At 37.0% G+C, this 20,265-nt stretch overlaps 2 protein-coding genes across 10 annotated transcripts in view; one reads left to right on the top strand and one right to left on the bottom strand.

The window, feature by feature from the left end:
* Nucleotides 1–596, bottom strand: part of RPGRIP1L (RPGRIP1 like) — an 89,901-nt gene extending 89,305 nt beyond the window's left edge. For all 5 annotated transcript variants that reach the window (XR_012509300.1, XM_074370727.1, XM_074370730.1 and 2 more), the window contains exon 1: nucleotides 495–596. The gene's annotated coding sequence lies outside the window, so the exon portion shown is untranslated. The remainder of the gene's footprint in view (nucleotides 1–494) is intronic.
* Nucleotides 574–20,265, top strand: part of FTO (FTO alpha-ketoglutarate dependent dioxygenase) — a 357,038-nt gene continuing 337,346 nt past the window's right edge. For 2 of the 5 annotated variants that reach the window (XM_045523123.2, XM_045523121.2), the window contains exon 1: nucleotides 766–919. In XM_045523123.2, the coding sequence (XP_045379079.1) occupies nucleotides 875–919 (45 nt within the window). In that variant the 5' untranslated portion in view covers nucleotides 766–874. Of the gene's footprint in view, nucleotides 920–20,265 lie in introns of all 5 variants that reach the window. The other 3 variants (XM_074370731.1, XM_045523122.2, XM_010963637.3) reach the window with 2 other exon arrangements.

The raw sequence follows: 20,265 nt of genomic DNA, 5'->3' as shown, positions 1-20,265 counted from the left end.
GTGGGCACCAATACTAAGGTTAATTGGATGAATAAATGAATACTGGCACTGAGACTAAAACGGTAAACAAAGTCTCCACCTTCATGGAGTTAATAGGCTACGGGGTAATCACGATAAACAAATAATTGTAAATAATTAAGCAAACAATAGGTTACTCAGGAGGCTTAGGGTTTCCCAATCAACTCCTAACCCGGGGCAAACGAGCAAACTGTTTATGTGACCCTCTACTTGAAGAAGGACTTGGACAGGCACGGCAGTTACTCTCATCAGCTAGGGTTTAGGGCTGGGATGGAAAATTTCAAACCGGAGTGGGGATAATGGGCGGGCTCTGAGTCAGGCCTGAGGAGGTGGAAGTGTCTCGTGCTGGGCTGCTCTTCACGCGAGCAGAACTCCAGGGCCTTCTCCAGGCCGTAGAGCAGACCCCGGGACCCCGGCCCGTGCTGCAGGTAGAGGGTCGACCACCTGCACCCCCTCTTCTCCCCCGGAGTACTCACCGCCACTCTCTCCCCGCCGCTAGCTACCGTTGCTATAGCGCCGACGGCGTGTGGGGCGGCTGGCCGAGAGGAGCACGGGAAAAACATGGCAGGCCCCGTTGCCTCCTGGGAAGTGTAGTTCTCTTTGCGCCCTAGCCAGTCAGCTTGCTGCGCCGCGGACTACGCTCATCCAGCTGTTGGACCTGGGACATTCTCTTGCTCCAAAGCCCGAGGCTCATTTCGGCGTCGCCGCACTGCATTCTGGGAGTGGTAGTTGTCGGAGCTCGAAGGAGAATGGCACCAGGCGGGAGCAGGACGCGGAGAGAACTACATGCAGGAGGCGGGGTTCAGGGCAAAGAATCTACGCGTCTAGCAGTGGCGAAGGCAACTACAGCAGCAGCATGAAGCGAACCCCGACCGCGGAGGAACGAGAGCGCGAAGCTAAGGTATGTCGGGCTCTCCGGAATCTGGGATCTTTCGTGCGCTTGTAGCTGGGGGCTGGGAACCGGAAGGGCTTAGTTGGACCGCGAGCGGACCCACGGTCTTAAGCCAAGGGATGACAAGGCCTTGTCAGTAAGGGAGCTGGAGACTTGGAGGTTATAAATTCGTGCAGCTCGGAATGCAGGCCTAGTCCTGTTGGATCAACTCACCTAAGAATCAAGACACATTTCATTGCCCTGCTATCTGCACCCAATTCCTTGGTTAAACTTGTAGCTACCCTTGTGCCTCAGTTTACCGGACTCTAAGCTGCCTGTGATTAGACCAGTTGTGCTGTCCTCTTCGGTAATGGCTTTTGACGACTGTGACCGGTTTAGGTGAAATATCTGTGCGGTCAGATGTGTTTATTTGGAACAGTTGTCTATATTGTGCAACGGATATGGACCTTTAACTACAATCCTATTTCCTACTTTTGAGTTTTCATCCTCTCGCAGTTGCCATTCCATGGGATGACAGTAATCATAGAAATAGCGTGTTTTTGTGTGTGTGTGTGTGTGTGTGTGTGTGTGTGTGTGTGTGTGTGTGTGTTTTAGCATTTATTATGTCAGGCTCTGCGTTAAGTTCGTAACATTTATATTATTTCATATGCTTATCACAGCAGATTGTAAGATAAGATATTTCACAGATGGAGTATTAACAGTACTGTTAAACCGATGAAGACTTGAGGCTCAGAAGAATTGAGTGTTTCCTTTTTTCCCCAAATCAAATCCTATTGATTTGTCTAAATACATTGGTACTCTGTTCACTTTTTTCCATCTTCACCACCTTGGCCAAGCTACCATTCCCTTTTTAGTGAACCATTCCAGTAGTCTCCTTATTGGTCTGTATTCAGTCTACGCCCTAATACACCTTGCTCCCCTTATGTCCCTCCTCCCGCACAACCAGTCTCTTCTCCACACTGCTGTGTGTGAGCTTTTCAAAATGCAGGTCTCATCATGGCCCTTTCCTTTCTACCTCCTCTGCCAAACACCTGTTTAAAAATCTTCCATGGCTTTCTGTTGCTCTCAGAGAAAGACAAAACTTCACGTGGCCTACGGTGTTTTGCATGGTCTAGACCCTCCCTGCATTATCCACAGTCTCAGTGGACATGACTGCTTCCCTGCTCTGCCCATCAGCCACTTTGGCCTTCTTAGAAGTCCCTCTTTACTGTGCTTTATCTGGTTACAGGGCCTTTACACATGCTGTTTGTTGACTGCTCTGTATTAGGCAGTTATTGGAAGTGGGAACTATTGGTGAATGAAACAGACATAGTTTGTGCTGTCATAGAATCTTTAGTCCTACAAGTGAGTTTCTCTTAGGGCAATACCTCTATGGATTTAAAACATAAAATGTGCTCTCTTTGACCCGAGTTATAACAAAGTTTCACCAGGGACCTGGAGTTTCCATGGTTGCATCTGTATTTGATAAGGGCAATGTATATATACATATATATTTTTAAAATTTTAATTTTTTTACTAAAGAATTATTGACTTATAATATTGCAGTAGTTTCTGATGTACACCAGAGTGATTCAGTTATACATATACATACATATTCTTTTTCATATTCTCTTCCATTATGGTTTATTACAAGATATTGAGTATAGTTCCCTGTGTTATAGATTAGGACCTTGTTGTTTATGTATTTTATACATAGTAGTTTGTATCTGCTAATCCCAAACTCCTAATTTATCTCTTCCCTACTTTCCCCTTTGGTAACCATAAGTTTGTTTTCTATATCTGTGAGTCTTTCTGTTTCATAAAGAAGTTCATTTGTGCCCCATTTTGGATTCCACATATAAGTGGTATCATATTGTATTTGTCTTTCTCTTTCTGGTTTACTTCACTTATTGTGACAGTATCTAGGTCCACCCATGTTGCTACAAATGGCATTATTTCATTCTTTTTTATGGTTGAGTAGAATTCCATTGTATATACATACCACATCTTCTTTATCCGTTCATCTGTTGATGGACATTTAGGTTGCTTCCATGTCTTGGCTATTGTAAATAATGCTATTATGAACATTGGGGTGTATGTATCTTTTTGAATTAGAGTTTTCTACAGATATATGCCCAAGAGTGGGATTCCTGGATCGTATGGCAACTCTATTTGGAGTTTTTCAAGGAACCTTCATACTGTTTTCCACAGTGGCTGCAAACTACATTCCTACCAACAGTATAGGAGGGTTCCCTTTTTTCCACACCCTCTCCAGCATTTGTTATTTGTAGACTTTTTAATGATGGCCATTCTGACTGGTGTGAGGTGATACCTCATTGTACTTTTGACTTGCATTTCTCTAATAATTAATGATGAAGAACAGTATATAAAGATGGGTACAAAGATCCTTCTGCATCAGTCTACAGTGGTACAAAAACAAGTATCACACAGTGGTATTGTGCCTGATGTCATTATCTTTTGAGTTGACATTTAAAGTTACTCATTTATTCTATAAAGATTTATTTATCGCCTGTTGTTTGCCAGACACTGGAATTATAATTTTGGCTAAGGTAGAATCCCTGCACAAAGGCGCTTTTGCTCTACTGAGACTATAACCATTGTTTATGAGGTAGTTGTTAATGTCATCTGCATTTGATGGATGTTGAAACCGAGGCATGTAGAAGTTACAACTTGCCCGAGGCCACTTGGTTGCTATGTGGAACTAGGGCCCAGAACCAGGTCTTCTGATTCCAAGCTTTTTTCCATTTTCTGCTTGTGAAACTTGTTGAATTGATAGAGCAAGTTGTCTGCCTGTTTACTTAGAAAAATTTCTTTGATCTTTATTTAAATTTTGTTTATTTATGAAATACTACTAGTTAGAACAAAGTATAGGGAATTAAGTTTTTAATCTTAAATATAAAAGATTCATTTGCTCATGGATTATTTTACCTTTTTCTAATTAACTTTACTGAGGTGTAATTTACATACAATAATTTGCACCATTTATAATGTATGGTTTGATGAGTTTTGACAGATGTATATACACCTGTGAACCACCACCGCCGTTGATATAGAGAACATTTCAGTCCCGCCGTTGATACAGAGAACATTTCAGTTTTCTCCTGCTGATTTACAGTCAGTCTGTTCATCCACTTTGGATCCCCAGCACCACGGATAGATTTTCTATCACTGTATTTTCTAGAATTTCATATAAATGGAAGTATACTATATGTACTCTTGGGTCTGTCTGCTTTCACTCAGTATAATGATTTTTGAGATTTATTTATGTTGTCTGTATCAATAGTTCCTTCCTTTTTATTGCTAATTAATAGTCTACTATGTAGATCTACCTCATTTGTTTATTCATTGACTTGTTGTTGAACATTTGGATTGTTTCTGGTTTTGGGCTATTATGAAAAACTGCTATGACCATTCGTGTGTAAGTCTGTGTTTCCATTTCTTTTGGATAAATACCCAGGAGTCCAGTTGGTGAGTCATATGATTGCCCTATGTTTAACCTTGTAAGAAGTTCCTAAACAATTTTCCAAAGTGATTCTTCCATTTGTATTAGTTTTCTAGGGCTCCTGCCACAAGTTGCCACAAACTTGGTGTCTTAAAACAAGGCAAATTTATTCCCTCACAGTTCTAGAGATGAGTCTGAAATCCAGGTATTGACAGGGCCTGTGAAAGCTCTAGGGAGAGTCCTTCCTTGCCTCTTCCCACTTTGGGTGACTCTTGGCGTTCCTTGCCTTGGGCTTTATAACTTCAGTCTCTGCTCCTTTCTTTCCTTGGCTGCCTTCTCTGTGTTTCTGTGTCTTACAGCTCTCTCTCTTTCCTCTTGTAAGGACACCAGTCATTGCATTGAGGGCCTACCCTAAATCCAGGATGATCTTAATTTCATGATCCTTAGCTTAATTACATTGGCAAAGACCCTTTTCCCAAGTAGGATCACATTTACAGGCACCAGTGTTTAAGACTTGGACATATCTTTTTGAAGGATACCATTCAAACCCACTATACTACTTTACATTTTCATCAGCTGTGTATGAGAGTTCTAGTTGCTCCATATTCTCACCAATACTTGTTATTGTCCATCTTTTAAATTTTAGCCATTAAATTTTAGTGGACATGTAGCAGTATCTCATTGTGGTTTTAATTTGTATTTCAGTGATGACTAATGTGGGTGAGTATCTCTTTTAAAAGCTTTTTTCCGGGTTGTAGCATGTATCAGTACTTTGTTCTTTTTTATTACAAAATAGTATTCCCATGTCTGAATGTACCAATTTTTTTTTCCAGTTTGTTTTCAAATTCTAGGCATTGGTTTTTATTTTATTTACTAGTTTCATGTTTTTTAAAAAAATTTTTTAAAACAACTTTATTGTGGTATAATTTCTGTGCAGTAAACTACACATATTTCAGATGAGAATGTACCACATTTTGTTTAATTCATTCACCAGTTGATAGATACTTGGGTTATTTCCACTATTTGGCTATTATGAATAATGCTGCTATGAACATTTGTGTTCTACTTTTTATAAGTATATATTTAAAAATTTCTTTTAAGTAGAGATCTAGGAGTGGAATTGCTGGGTCATATGGTAAATCTCTGTTTAACTTGTTAAGAAACTGCTGCACTGTTTATTATGGTCTGAGTGTTTGTGACCATCCCCCACCTTCAAATTCTTATGTTGAAATTCTAACCCCCAAGGTCATAGTCTTGGGAGGTAGAGCCTTTTGGAAGTGATTAAGTAGTTAGGAATGGAATTAGTCTCCTTTAAAAGAGGCCTGAGAGAGCCCCCCACCCCTTCTGCCATGTGAGGATACAACAATATGTTGGGAGTCTGCACCCAGAAGAGGCCCTCACCGGAGCCCGATGGTGCTGGCACCCAGACCTCAGACTTCCAGCCTCCAGACTGTGAGCAATAAATTTCTGCTGTTTATAAACCACCTAATCTAGTATTTCGTTATAGCAGCTTACATGGACTAAGACATTGTTTCCAGTGTGGATGCACCATTTAATACTCATGTTCGAGGGTTCCAGTTTCTTCCCATTTTTTCATCACTTGTTATTATTGTCCGTCTTTTTGATTCTGTATCCTAGCGGGTGTCTCATTTTGGTTTTGACTTTTATTTCCCTAATGTCTAATGATGCTGAGCTGCTTCTCATGTGTTTATTGACCAGGTATAGATCTTCTCTTGTGAAGTATCTGTTAAAATCTTCTGTCCATTTTCCTTTTTGTTGGGTTATTTGTGCTCATAATGTTAAATATTATGAGTTCTTTATATTTTCTAGATATAAGTCCTTTGTCAGCGATATGTATTGTGAGTACTGTGTCTCATTCTTTTCATTTACTTACTGCTCCTTCGAAGAACAAAAGTATCTAATTTTGATAAAGGTCCAAATTATTGATATTTCTTTTTATGATTCATGCTTTTTGTTTCATATCTATGAAGTATTTGCCTATTCCAAGGTTACAAAGATTTTTTGTTTGCCTTTTAAATTAAACTTTGTTATCCCCATAATGGGTAATTGCTTTTGGTTTTCCTTTTCTCTTTGATATAACTTAGATTATATATTCTTCTTGTGATTGCTTATGTCATAGACTTTAATACAGTTTCCAAGTCTGGAGGTTGAATAAAAAGGTTGGAGTAAATAGCTTTTCATTTGTGTTAACTTAATTTGTGTTAAAACATAAGTGGGTACCAAAGTGTATTTATGCATTTTTAAAATGAAAAATTTTTAATAAGGCATATAGTGGAATAGTGCAGATTAACATTTAATAGGCTGAGTTAGAACCTTGGCATCTCAAATTTTTTTTGCTGCCTGGACAGAGAGTTGGCATCCTATGCCTCAGTTTCTCCAGCCAGTGGAGAAATGGGAGTTGAGAATAGCTGATTAAGTTTGGCCGCTGTGCCAGGGACAGAATAGCTATGGCCTTGATGGAGTTTGGTTGCCCAAAGAATCCTTTGCTGACATAGGGCTGCACCCATGCTTTATTTTTTTTCAAGATGACATAATTTAATTTTTGGAATGATTTAAAATTTGTAGAAGAGCTGCAAGAATAGAATAAAAAGCCATTACTGCCTATCATCCAGATTAAAGACATACTAACATCTTGCTACATTTGTTTTATAGCTCTTGCCCTCTCTTCCCTTATTTATATACACAAGCTATTATTTTTTATGAACTGTTACAGAGTAAATTGGAGACATTAATTGTCTTTATCCCCAAACACTTCAGTATGTAATTCCTAAGAACAAGGACACTCTCTTATATATAAACATAGCCAATTATCAATTTCAGAAAAGCTAACATTGATAAAATACTCTTATTTAATCCAAAGTCCATATTTAAATTTTGCTCATATTCCTAATAATACCTTTTATAGGATTTTTATTTTTCCTAGTCCAGGTTTCAATCCTGGGTCATACATTACCTTTAATTGTCATGTCTCTGGTTACTTTTAATCTCCTTTAAGTTGGTTTCTCATCCTTTCTTTGTCTTTTAAGACACTGACATTTGTGATGAGGACAGGCTATTTGTTTTGTAGAATGTCCCTGTATTCTTATTTGTCTGATATTTCCTTAGGATTAGATTCAGATTATGCATTTTTGGCGTGTATATTTTTGAGGAAAGATAGGGGCCACTAGAGATCACAAATTTACAACTTGCATATTCATCCTGCCTATAAATGTGTTTTGTTTGGCCCAAACGAAGTATGTTTGAAAGTTTCTGAATTATTTTCTAATATTTAAAGGTTGAGAGACTTTACATAAAAATCTGGATGGCTGGCATTCTTGAAAAACTAGATGAGCTGGTAACACTGGACATGCATTTCACTAACTAGAGCTGAGTTGTGGCTGCCCCTTTAGATGAGAATGTACTTTCCCTTCTGCCACACTCAGCTTTGCTCCGTTAGTCACAGTACCTCAGTTTAGAGTGTGGGGCTTCAGAGGCAGATCCCGAAATTGAATCCTGCTCCATCACTTGCTTTAAGCAACGTAAATTCTCTGTGCTTCAGTTTCCTCATCTGTAAAATTGTGGTGATATTTATGATTGTGATGAAGGTTAACTGAGATATAAAGCACCTAGAACATTCCTGGCACATAGTAAAAATAAATACTGTTATTATCACCGTCATCTCATTGTCATCATCATCACCTGCCTGATACCAGTAGCTGTTAAGTCTATATTCAGGATATTCATTCTGCAAACTTGAATTGAGTGTCTGATCCGACAGATTTTCTCAGTTGGGGTTCCACTAACTTCTCGCTCATTCATCCCAAATGGTACTAGTTATGTACCTACCACCAAAATGGTACTAGTTATGTACCTACCACCCACTGAGAAAATGGTGTCAAACCATTTTCTGTGTTCCTTGATTCAGATGAGGATCCTGGTTAAGTGCCACATCGGGTACTCAGCACTGGAGACATATAGGTAAAGATGGTAGATTTGGTTCCATGAAACTGGCTGCCTTTCCATGGAAGGTAGGATAATTAAGCAAGTACCAGCAGTAGAGTAGTGAGTTTTATCATAGGAACAGGACATGGGAGCAAGGAGGATCTAATGTGGTATAGGGGTCATGGAATTCCTTCCTCAGGAAGATCTATTTAACTTGGACTATGGGTCATGGAATTCCTTCCTAAGATCTCTTTCAGAGTGTATCCTTATGAGAGGCCCAACCTGTAACTCCTTTAGGGGTTGTTCATAAATATTAGAACTGTTCTTCAGTCCTGGAATGAAAAGATGTGGATATTGAATTACAAGCTAGCTTCAAAGGTTCTTAGGCTGGCTTGAGTTGCATCATCTTTTTTAAAATTATTGAAAATGGATACAGTTTAAATTTATTGCTGAGAGGGTTATATACTTAACAGGAACATAATTATTTTGTTTAAGAAGTGTACATTTTTATCAGTGAAGGAATATATCCAGAATAGATAAACCTGTTGTTTCAAAAATCATTTTAAAAGTTTTCTGTTTTTGGCAGCAATTGTCTTACTATCATTTAACACCCTAAACTTTAAGTTATAAGAGCTAATGAGTTATAAATAAAATAACTCAATAAAAGGAAGTTTGTTATTTATGTATGTTCCCACTGGTTCTCTTTACCTCAGTTTATTTTATTTTTTGCAGTTTGGCACTTTAGTGAAGTTCTGAGAAGGTTCTTTTGGCCCCTATCTGCATCATGAGCCTCCTGGATTATTTCTCTAGTATATCTGAAGGTAATTTAAGAAACTAAATGTAGGTCATTCTTGGTGGTGGGCCAATGACCAGGGGACTTAAAAAATTAAAACTTCACCTGACAAATTCTACTGTGTGTATTTTCCCCCCAAATCCATCTTTATCTTTTTGCTTGATCTCTCTTCCAGTGTATAGGTCAGCCTTTAATCATTATTTAGTAGTTTTGATTGCCTTCTTTAGATAGAAGAAGGGCTAGTTTATTTGCTCATAGCTTCCAAACTGCTGTAAGTACCTTCCTTGAAAATTAACAAGTTAAACCATTGAGTTCTTTTTACTTTCTATTATTGCCAGTATTTCCAGATCTGTTTCTTTTTCTTTCTTTCTTTTTTTTAACTGACATATAGTTGATTTACAGTGTAGTGATAGTTTCAGGTGTATCCAGGTCTGTTTCTTAACCATCTTAGTGTCGGTTTTGGAAACTGAATTTGCCATTGGAAAGAAGTCTTAGACACTTTAAGCAACCATTAGTTTTTTTGATGACAGCATTGCTGTCTAATTCATCCTTCTGTCTTTCCGGTGTACCTGCTGGAGGGCCTTGCACAGGAAAGAAATTTGTACGTATCTCTTGAAAGATTGAATGGTTGAGAGTCTCCAGCATCTGATACATGTTACACATGACCCTTAATAATTATCATACTGGCTCCCTGACTGTTGATTGGATTTGTTGTTGGTGAGTTTAGCCATACAGGTTTTGGCATTTAGACTGTATGCATCAAGAAAGTTTGAGACCGTGTCTTTTTAGTTTTGTTATCACTATTTTACCCCTAGGACTTAACATGGTACCAGGCATATGGTAGATATTCCATAAATATTTATCAAATGGATGAATGGATTCCCAAGAGTATCACTTGTTATTGGCTGTTAGGCTTTCTAGTAGTGAGAGATGGAACCAGAACCTAAATGAAATAATGGAAAATGGTTAAATATTTATGGATTTCAAATTAACTAACATCCACCATAAATATAGGTATTAATTTTGAGACACAAGACTCTTCTCTTCAACACATACTTTAGCAACTGTCAAGAATTGTTTTCTAGTGTTCTCTTTCCAATTTAAAATGCTAGCTTACCTTCCAGGTTTAGTGTATTTTGTTGGGGTCAGCTTATTATGGTAGATTTCTTGGTTAAAGTTATATTTAGAGTGTGACTTTCTAACTTCTAGAAGGAAAAAGCTTTATAGTTGAGATGGTACTTTTGGAACCTTAAAAAAAAAAAGGCACGGGTTGGAGAAGTTGAATTTAGAGTTCTGTTAACCTCATTTACTTAACCTTCTGTTATAAACTGATTTTGTATTATCTTACAAGATTGTTTCACCAGTTGATTTTCCACTGTAAGCTGGAAAGAATCTTGAGGACTGTTGGGTTGGGTCAGGACGTGTTCAGAAGATTAAGATTTGCATCGGTAGGAACTTGTCTCCAAGCATTTGTCCTTGACATCGTGTTTTTCTCCAAGACCAGCACCTGTTTGAAAGCTGAACCCTGAGTAGGTGCTATACAGGCTTGCATTTTCATGGATGCTACAAGCATCTGTCCTGTTGCCATGCTCATCAGGTATTTGCCCTGTAGTTTTGGAAGTGACCTGCTTGTAAAGCAATGTGCCTTCCTTTCTGTCAAAGAACCGCCTTGTGGAGAAGTGTTCCAGTTGAGACTTTTATAGCTGGTAGAAACCACGTAGAAAACTCAGTTTGCAGGCCCAAATTATCTTGCATCTGGGCTGCGGAGGAGATTTGTTGCCAGCGTGTGAGTGTTTTCATAACTGCTTGTGATCAGAAAATTCAGAGCTCTGATTTCTGCATTAGCCTTAAGTCTGCCCTTTGGCATCTTCATTTAGCGACTGGATCATTCAAGGCTGTGCCTCAAGGGCCAGCATTTCTCCAGTAATAATATAAAATGGGCTGATGTGGCTGCCTTAACCCACTCTGCTGAATTGGGCATGATTAAAGTCTCAAGGCTGCATTAATATGGATTTTCTGTTTCTAGGTACTGCAGTCGATTATCTCACTGTTTCCCAGTTTGCCGTTTTTTGAAAACAGAGATGGAAAATTTTGCCGCTGAATTTTTTTTTTAATTGGCATGAACGTTCTGCCTTTTTTTTTTTTAATGCTTGAAAATAGCAGCAGGCAAACGAAGGCAGACCTTACAGTTTCCACGGACTCCAGACTGTCGTCATGTCAATCTCGTTATTTAAGTAAATAGTGTGCAATTTTTCGCCGACTCAGCAGCCAGTATGCTACGAGCCATTTTTATTTTAGTCACATTATTGGCTGGTAACACTATTAATGAGACAAATAATTGGGAAATCGTAGTCATTGTTCTCATAAAACATGATCCTGGCGTTGGAACGAGCCAGGCAGAGGAGTTGCATATGCAGCCCGAAAGGAAAGGATGGGTAGCCAGGGTGCCCAGCTTTTAAATTCATCAGACCCCCGCTGCTTAAATTGCCCCAGCTGTTAATGCTGGGACCATTACGGTAATGGACTCGGCAAATGAAGGGGAACGAAGACACGCACTCTTTATTACCAGAGGGGCAATTTTCTTTTCATCTGTAATAGCAGCGGTGCCTCATATTGATCAGCCCATCAAGATACTAATCCTCTGTAAAATTACTTGTTATAACTGAAAATGTGTTAATCCAAATCAGTCTGTGTCCCGACTGTCTACTTACTATTGAATACAGACGATCAGATGGTTTATTTTTCATGATTTAAAGCCTCTGCCCTGAAAATGGTTGGCGTTTCCCTTGCAACACTGAGTGCTTAATCTTAGCTCTAGCCCAGGGTTGTCTTTTTGTTTTAAACAGAACATCACCCACTTAATTAAGGAGTGAGTGTCTGTCTTGCTGTCTGAGTTATGCTGGTGTTTTATGTGCTTCTGGATTTATTAAGCATCTTGTTTTACATTCAGCCTGTGGTGTGTGCTGTAAATAAAAATAGACCCATCTCGCACATATTAGAAATTTGCAGGTAGCAAACGTCAATAAGTAGCAGGGATGGAAGGTCCTTTGATTTATATTTCAGGCGCCAGGTTGTGCTTTGTCGATTGAACCCATAGGCAGGATGCATCCTGGTGTCTTCTGTGCAGCAGATGTGTTTTTGCATCGTTGTCTGAGAAAGTTTATGGTTATTTCTGCATCCTTGGTTCGGTAGATTGCTTTTTAGACAATGAGGCATATCTACTCCCCACCTTGTGTTTTGTGAGAAATGACTCTAGCTAGATATTACTATATTAGAAGAACTGTTAAAAACTGAGTTCTATCTTCCTTAGCATTCAGAAATTTAGGAATTACTCCTTAAAACTTTCATTTTTTATTCCCTCTAGTCTCCATATATGTTATATATTTATTTGTACACAGGCTCAGTTGCCCTCTTGGCATTATTTTTATTTATTCCAATATATTGCTATTGCTCAAAGCATTTGTGTGGCATTCTTCATAGAGTTACTTCAGATATACTTAATTAGTCATTTTTTGTTCTGGGGACTGTGTTAGGGACTGGAGACTGAAGGATGAAAAAGATAGCAGTCTTTGCTGTTGAGGATCTTAGTCCGGTAGGAAGATAGGCAGGTGCACGAATGATTACAATAATGCAGCATAGTAAATGTTAAAATCCACTTGTGAATGTAGTTCCTGGGAGCAGATACGAGTTATGGGCATAATAGCAAAATCAGCTCATTGATTTTTCTTGCTGTGTTACCGAAAGCAGAATTGGGCAGTTTAATCACACTTTAAGACCTACATCTGAATGATTCCCAGCTGTTTGAAAGAAATCTCATCTTTCCCACGGGAGACTTGTTTACTGCCCCCTGAGGACAGTCAAAAAGATTTCCAAAAATGTTATGATCAGTGACCACATCTTTGGATATGTATAGAGTTTCCCATGGAGGCTGCTTTAAAGAGGGTAGTGCTATTTGATTGCTTATGTGCTGGCATTAGATTGTGAGTCAGTCTTGGTACTTTAGTTTAAGAGAGACTGTAGCTTGTCCTGGTTAAGAGAGTATGGATTTTGGCCAGGCCGCCTTGTTTTTCTCCTAGCTTTCCTTACTAGCTAAGTAGTCTTGGGTGAGTCACCTAATCTTCCTGAGCCTCAGTCTTCGTCTGTAAAATGGGGATAATAATAGTCATGAGAATTAAATGATTTAATATATACGTAAAGCATTTAGAATAGTGATGGGCGTATGTAAGTACTGTGTATATAAGCATTAGCTATTATTACTATGGATGTACCTATAGGTAATGAAATTATTTTCCACATGTGGCTTATGAGAGGCAACTTTATAAATGTCTGACCACAATATGTATAGCATATAAGATAGTGAAGCATTTCTTATTTAAAATATTGTTCCTGATTACATCATTTGTTATTTTAGAAAAATTAAAAAATACAGAAAAATACCAAGCAGGGAGAAAAAAAATCTCATATAATCCTCCAGAGATAACCACTGTGTTACTTACTGTATTGGTGTATTGCTTAGAATATTATTATTATGCCTATTATATATGTAATATATGCAGTATGATCCTAATTTTATCTAAAACATGTTTATGATACATATTTATACAAAAGGTATTTTATAGAAAAATTCGAATCATAATATGCATATTTTGTATTCTGCTCTTTTTCAGTATCCAGTATATTGTGAATATTTTTCCATGTTATTACAATTATAGTATAGTATTTCATCATATGGATTTTTTTCTCTGCTATTATAAATTATGCTTCAGTGACCATCCTTGCACATAAATCTCTGTGCAAATCTGTGGTATTTTCCATAGTGTAAATTAAAAGAAGGTGACTTTTTGGGTTAACATGTGTAATGATTTTTGGTTTGCATTGTCAGATTGCCACCCAGTTTCTACTCTGACAGGCAGTGCATGAGGATGCATGTTGGTACATCCTCTCCAACACTGGGAATTGTCATGAGATAAAAATATTTGCCCGTTTGGAAGAGATGAGTAGGAGCTCATTGTAGAACTAATTTGTATTTTCATAATTACGAAGTACTATGTGCTTGAATTTCCTCCTACCGTGTTTATTGGCCAGTTATAGTTCTTTTGTGATATGTTTATTCATCTAGCCTTCGTTCATTTTACTAATGTATGTCTTTTCTTATTGATTTGTAAGTATACATCATAGATGAGGGATATTATTATTTGTTAATCATGTGCGGGAAGTATTTTTCCTACTTTGTTTACTGCCTGCCTTTTACTTTTGTATTTTTGTTATTCAGAAGTTTCCCTTTATCTATAGAGAGACTTTTCTCACTTAAATATTAGATAAATGGTCACTTATGTGTCCTTCTGATTATTTTATATTTTGATTTTTTCATATAATTCTTGTACTGCATCTAGAATTTAGTTGGTGTGGGATGTGGGGTAGATGTCTTAATTCCTCGCAAATGGTTAACCAGTTGTCCCTGCTGACTAGTTTGAATGGCAAAATACTCGGATCTGCTTTTTACTCTCTTTTTTTTGTTTTGTCTGTAATTCTTTTGACACATCATTTTAATTAACAGAGTTTTATGATGACTTTCAGTATCTGGCAGTAAAGTCTCCCATGATGATTCTCTGTTTCAGAAGGTCCTTGGCTCTTGCACTGAGAAGACAACTTAAAATTTTTTCCAGAGAAACTTAAAAATATCATTTTTTCAAGGTCTCCTGTGTATTCCACCAACCTTTGGTATTTTAATTGTTACCGCATTAAATTTATTACTTAATTTGGAAAGAACTGTATATTTATGGAAAATAAATATTCTAGTTCAGTAGCGTTATCTGTCTTTATGTTTATTTAGGCTTTCTTTTATGACCCGTTGAAAGTTTTGTGATTTTCCATTAGGTACTGTTTATTACCTTTTGTATTTATTTCTGAGTATTTTATATATTATATTACTATTTTTGGTTACCGTTGCAAATGGGATATTTTAAATTATATTTTTTAAGTGGTATGTGAGACAGCTCTTTTTGTGTGCTATTTCTGTAATTGGCTGCCATATAGAATGCATCCTATCATTCTAACCTTTTTTTGGTTGATTTTCTTGGGTTTTCTAGATATTTACTAGATAATTATCATTTGCGAATATAATTTGGTCTCCCCCCTTTCAGTAATTATACCCTCCTCTCCTTTTTTTCTCTTGTGTTATTACGTTGTCTGCAACCTCTCAATAGTGGTGATAGTGGATAGTCATGCCTTTACTAGTGATGCTTTGGGATTCCTGTATTATGTATAATGATAGTTGTTGACAATAATAATCTTTGATTCTTAGTTTACTTTTTTTTCTCCCCTAAGGACTGATGTTGACTTTTTATTGAATTTTTTGACATCTATTTAGATGATAATACCTTAGTTCTTCTACTGCTAGGGTATAGTCTTTTAATACAGTTTCTAATATTGGTTCCTTGCAATAAATCCTGCTTGCTCACATTATATTGGCCTTTTAGCATGCTACTGAATTCAACCTTCTTGTATTTCAATTAGGAAAGTAAGATGGGTCTGTAGCAGTGATTACCAAGGAATCTAGAGAGTAGTACCCCTAGAGGGTATGTCAGAATCTTCAGTGAGGCATATTTAATATATATGTTAAGGTCATAATTCATACTAGTGTTAATAAAACTTAAATCTCTTTTCGCTAATGTAGAAGGAGGTAAAATGGGTAAAAATATTGAGAAATATTCCTTCTTGTGCTTTGTTTTGTCAAGTTTTGATACATACGTAAACCTGTGTCATAAAATGAATTGCACCACTTTCTTCCTTCTGTCCATTTACAGAACATCAGCGTTATTTGTCCCTGGAAGTTTGAACTAAATTAACTTGTAAAACTCTTTATGTGATGTTGGGGAAGATAATTTTTGGATAACTTTTTTCAATGTCTCTCTGGTTAATGGTCTATTTAGTTTTCTTCTTTAGTAAATTTTGGTTATTGTGTTTTCTCAGAAAATGAGGTTTCAAATTTATTGGCATGGCATTGAGCATAACATTCTCTGGTTTATTAAGATAGAGTTGTGCATAGTTTCATAATAAAAAATTCCATATTCACTTTTTATATCTCCTTTTAAATTATTACTTTCTGTATACATGAATTCTCATCAGAAATTGACTCTATTTACCTGTTTTAAAACTAACTCTTGAATTTGTTTATGGTAATTCATTTATCTCTACCTCTGTCTTTATTGTTTCCTTCCTTCTGCTTTGCTTAAAACTTCTTTTGTTTTTATTTTGCTAAGTTCTTGAAATGAATACTTAGTTCATTTACTTTAATTTTTTTTAATATGGAAAGCACGTAAAAAATCTTAAAAATAATTTTCTGTGTTCCTGTAGTAATTTGTGCATATTTTTGTAGCACTTATCATTCAGTGTTTTTTTTTTTTTAATATGTGTATTTTTATTGAAGTATAGTCAGTTTATAATGTTATATCAATTTCTGGTATACAGTATAATAGTTCAGTCATATGTGAACATACATATATTTGTTTTCATATTCTTTTTCATTGTAGGTTACTATAAGATATTGAATATAGTTCCCCGTGCCATATATAGTATGAATTTGTTGTTTATATCATTCAGTGTTAGAATGATTTCTTTGTTAATCTTTTTCTCCCCTCAGTTATACAGACATTTTATTTATCTTTTTACATCAGCGCATGTAGAGTCTTGAACACAATATGCACTAAATAATGTTACCTGAATGAATATCAACTTCTCTGATCACACATGCACCTCTCATATAGGAATTAACCAACCCCTAAACTTTTCATTGTGTTGTGTAGACTTCTGTGGCTCTTTACGTGCCGTGATAGCTGCTATAGTGAAAGAAGCACTTTACTGATAGTCAGGAGGCTAAACTTCTGGTCTTACATCTGTCACTTACTAGATGTTCATTACCCACTATGAGTCCCTCAAACTCAGTGATGTTTCCTCATCTGTATAATGGGTATAATCATCAGCTTCCCTCTCTGCTTTGTCAGAGTTATTGTCAAAAGAAAAGGAATGTAAAAGAACTAAAAAAAGTTTTTTAGGTATGAATATGATTTAAAGTTAAAGGGTTTTAGTATTCTTGTCTTATCTACCACTCCACTAGCTCTACTCCCCAGTATAGAAATTATCAAGTTTTTTGGAGCAGAAACTATTAAAAAAATATAAATATACATACATACTGTGTCCTCTGAAATATCTACCACGGAATTTTGTGGACAGATACACAGTAAATATTTGTTGATTGAATTCTTTCTGAGACTCACTTTTCAAATGATCATTACATTGACTAAGACCTAGGAGCCCTGTACCCAACCATGGAATTTCTAGTTTACTGTGGAAAAAAAAAGCTTCTGGTTTACTTGGGGTGACCTTAACAGCTACATCAACACACAGTGAAATGGGTGTGCATCCTTTGAGGACATAAACCTGGTACAATCCTGTTTCCTCTGCAGAAGAAAGCTGGAGACATACTCTCTTTCCAAAATACAGACTGAAAAGCTCACATAATTTACATAAATTGATAACAAACGGTAAAACAGATAAAGATTTTTTGATTTTCATAAGTCTGAGAGCAACTTTTTAAAAAAGTTCTTATTTGAAGGAAAAATAAATATATGATTATTCATTCCCTTTCAGTTAGTGTTGCATTACAATTTCATTGCTTCCTTTGCACTGAGATTTATTTTTATTTTTAACTTACTTTGTTTATTGCTTTGGCTGGGTAATATTGTATTATTGTCTCTTTTCCTTAAGACTTTACATGTTTTTTGAGGAAATGGATGCCATCTAATAAGTCAGTGTTAGATTGACAGTTGCTTTTCAATTGCTAAACGCCATCCAAATACAGAATGGTAGTACTTTTTCTGTGTAATTGTTAAATATTCCCTTTCAGAACAGTACTCACTGACGGGCTTCGCATAACCACTGACATTTTGGTATCATGGCTTCTGGTAGAGCATGTGAGTGTGCGGTACCCATCCTGTGCCCCCCACTCCTCTTTTTTTTTTTTTTTTTAACAGTTCATTACAGCTAGAAAAAGTTGGTATAACTTTAAAAACACAGATACCCTTTAGGCTACTTTTAAAGATTCCTGTGAAACTTTATATCTCAAATAATTAATGGCAAATTCTATTTGGTTGTTTCAAAGCTCAAACTATGAGGATTTACCAAAAAAAGTTTCATCTCAGAGAACGAAAAACTAATGCGATGATGTTGTATTAGATACGCCAATCCCTGTGGAATTGTTTGACTCCCCTCTCTTCCATGAAACTTTTGAGGATTATTCCTTTCATCTCTTTCCTTACTGTCATTGTTTCCTATGTCCAAGGATACGGTAACAACGGTAAGTGTGGGTATGGTACCCTACATGCAAATGTGACATTTGGTCATATTAAATTTAGCGTTTTATTACTGTTTATAACTATTAGTGTTTTATCTAATGATCTTTTCCCTAGGGAGGTTATAAATGCCCTCTGGCCAAGAACCATGTGACAAATTTGTTTTATGAATCTAATAAGACACTAAAGATAGGGTTGGCTTTCAACATTTCCAGTCAAATAGAAGCTTATATAGACTGGAAGGTGAAGGTTTGTTTTTTTTTTTTCTTTTTTTTAACTTTACGGAGCATTTATTTATCTTTAACTCTTGATTTGTCCTCCATCAACAATTGAAAATATTTTGCTTAGAAATGTTTTGTGTAAAACCATATAAAAAGAAAAGATCTCAGGAAATTGTATTTGGGGACCACAGGAAAATCTTAGAGTTTGGTGGCCCTTTACCTATCACTGTGTTTTTTAAGAGTTATATCTGACCCGCCTGTGTGTCCCGATTCATTTTGCCGTTCCATCTACTGCTCTTCCTCCTGTTTTTATTTAAGACTATAAAGTTACTTTAGTGTAACTGCTGCTGTCACCTTTGCCCTTAGCTAATCAAATAGTTTACCTTGAGGGAAACATTTATCTCCCACTTTCATTATTATTATTTTTGTAGCTGTAAAGATATATATTTTATGTCTGCAGAAGGCTGTAACAGTGAAACGAGGTATTGATCTGCTGTATTTAGCAATTTCTTTCCACCTTGCCATCAATAGCATGTCAGCATCCGTCTGTACCGTGGTTGACCTCACAAATAGCTCTTTATGCTCCCATTGGATTCAAATGATATAGTATGCTGAAAAAGAAATCAATGAATGATTATAAAGTTTTTAGTATTATTTCATGACCTAGAGGCAACTGGTGCTCCTAGCAGAGTACAGTTCAGTGTACAATGAATATGGTCAAGTGAAGGTGTCTGGCTTTTATTCAGCCGAAGGGAGGAAAGCAGGGCACCAGCTTGTGTTAGCTCATCTTCCAAACTGATGATCTCAAAGCACTTAGGCTCTTCAGCGAAGCACCTTGTCTTACAGCATCAGGCATGGGGGAGAGCGGTCCCTCCATTTAGAAAAATACCCCGCTCACTCCCCGCCCCGGCATATAGCAATGTTTCTAAAATCATTTGAGCTTTCAGCATGCAGGCGTTCACTTTCATTTACAAAAGAAAGCTAAAATGAAATGCTGTGTCACTATGTCATTGAGGACCTAAGAAAAAAGGCACATAGTCCGAGGAGGGAGAATAAGCTTAGTCTAGGTCTGATGGGACTCTGGGCTGCTATCAGCACCTGGAATGAGTGTCGGGATGCTGCTGTCGAGGCCACATTCTTCAACCCTCATCCTACTTGTGGGAGTTGTGCTTACCTTCACCGATCTCTGAAACTTTGAAATAGCAGGAGTCACTCATTTGACTGCCTGTGAAAGCTGCTGAATCCAGTAACGTTTAAAAAAATCTTGCAAACCATTTATGTGTGTGTGTGTGTGTGTGTGTGTGTGTGTATGAAAGAACTCTTTAGATACCAAAATTTGGGATATATGAAGAAAGGTAGAGGGGTTAATAGGGAGCAAATGGGGAAAGTGGAACACAGCATTTGTCCTCAAGAGATCAGGGTGTGTTCCTCTCCAAGAAAATGCCATTTTGGTGCATTCCTTTGTCTGTCAACCCATGAAATTTTGACAAGGAGTATTGAGGAATTCATTTATTCATGTATTCCTTAGGCATTTATTGAGTAGCTACTACGTTCTGGACTAGAGAGATTGACTGTGAGCGCGAGTCCTGCTTCTTGTATGTCCGTGA

Source organism: Camelus bactrianus, chromosome 9 (assembly GCF_048773025.1).
Source record: "Camelus bactrianus isolate YW-2024 breed Bactrian camel chromosome 9, ASM4877302v1, whole genome shotgun sequence".
Classification (NCBI taxonomy): Eukaryota; Metazoa; Chordata; class Mammalia; order Artiodactyla; family Camelidae; genus Camelus; species Camelus bactrianus.
This window is presented reverse-complemented; position numbering and strand designations above follow the sequence as displayed.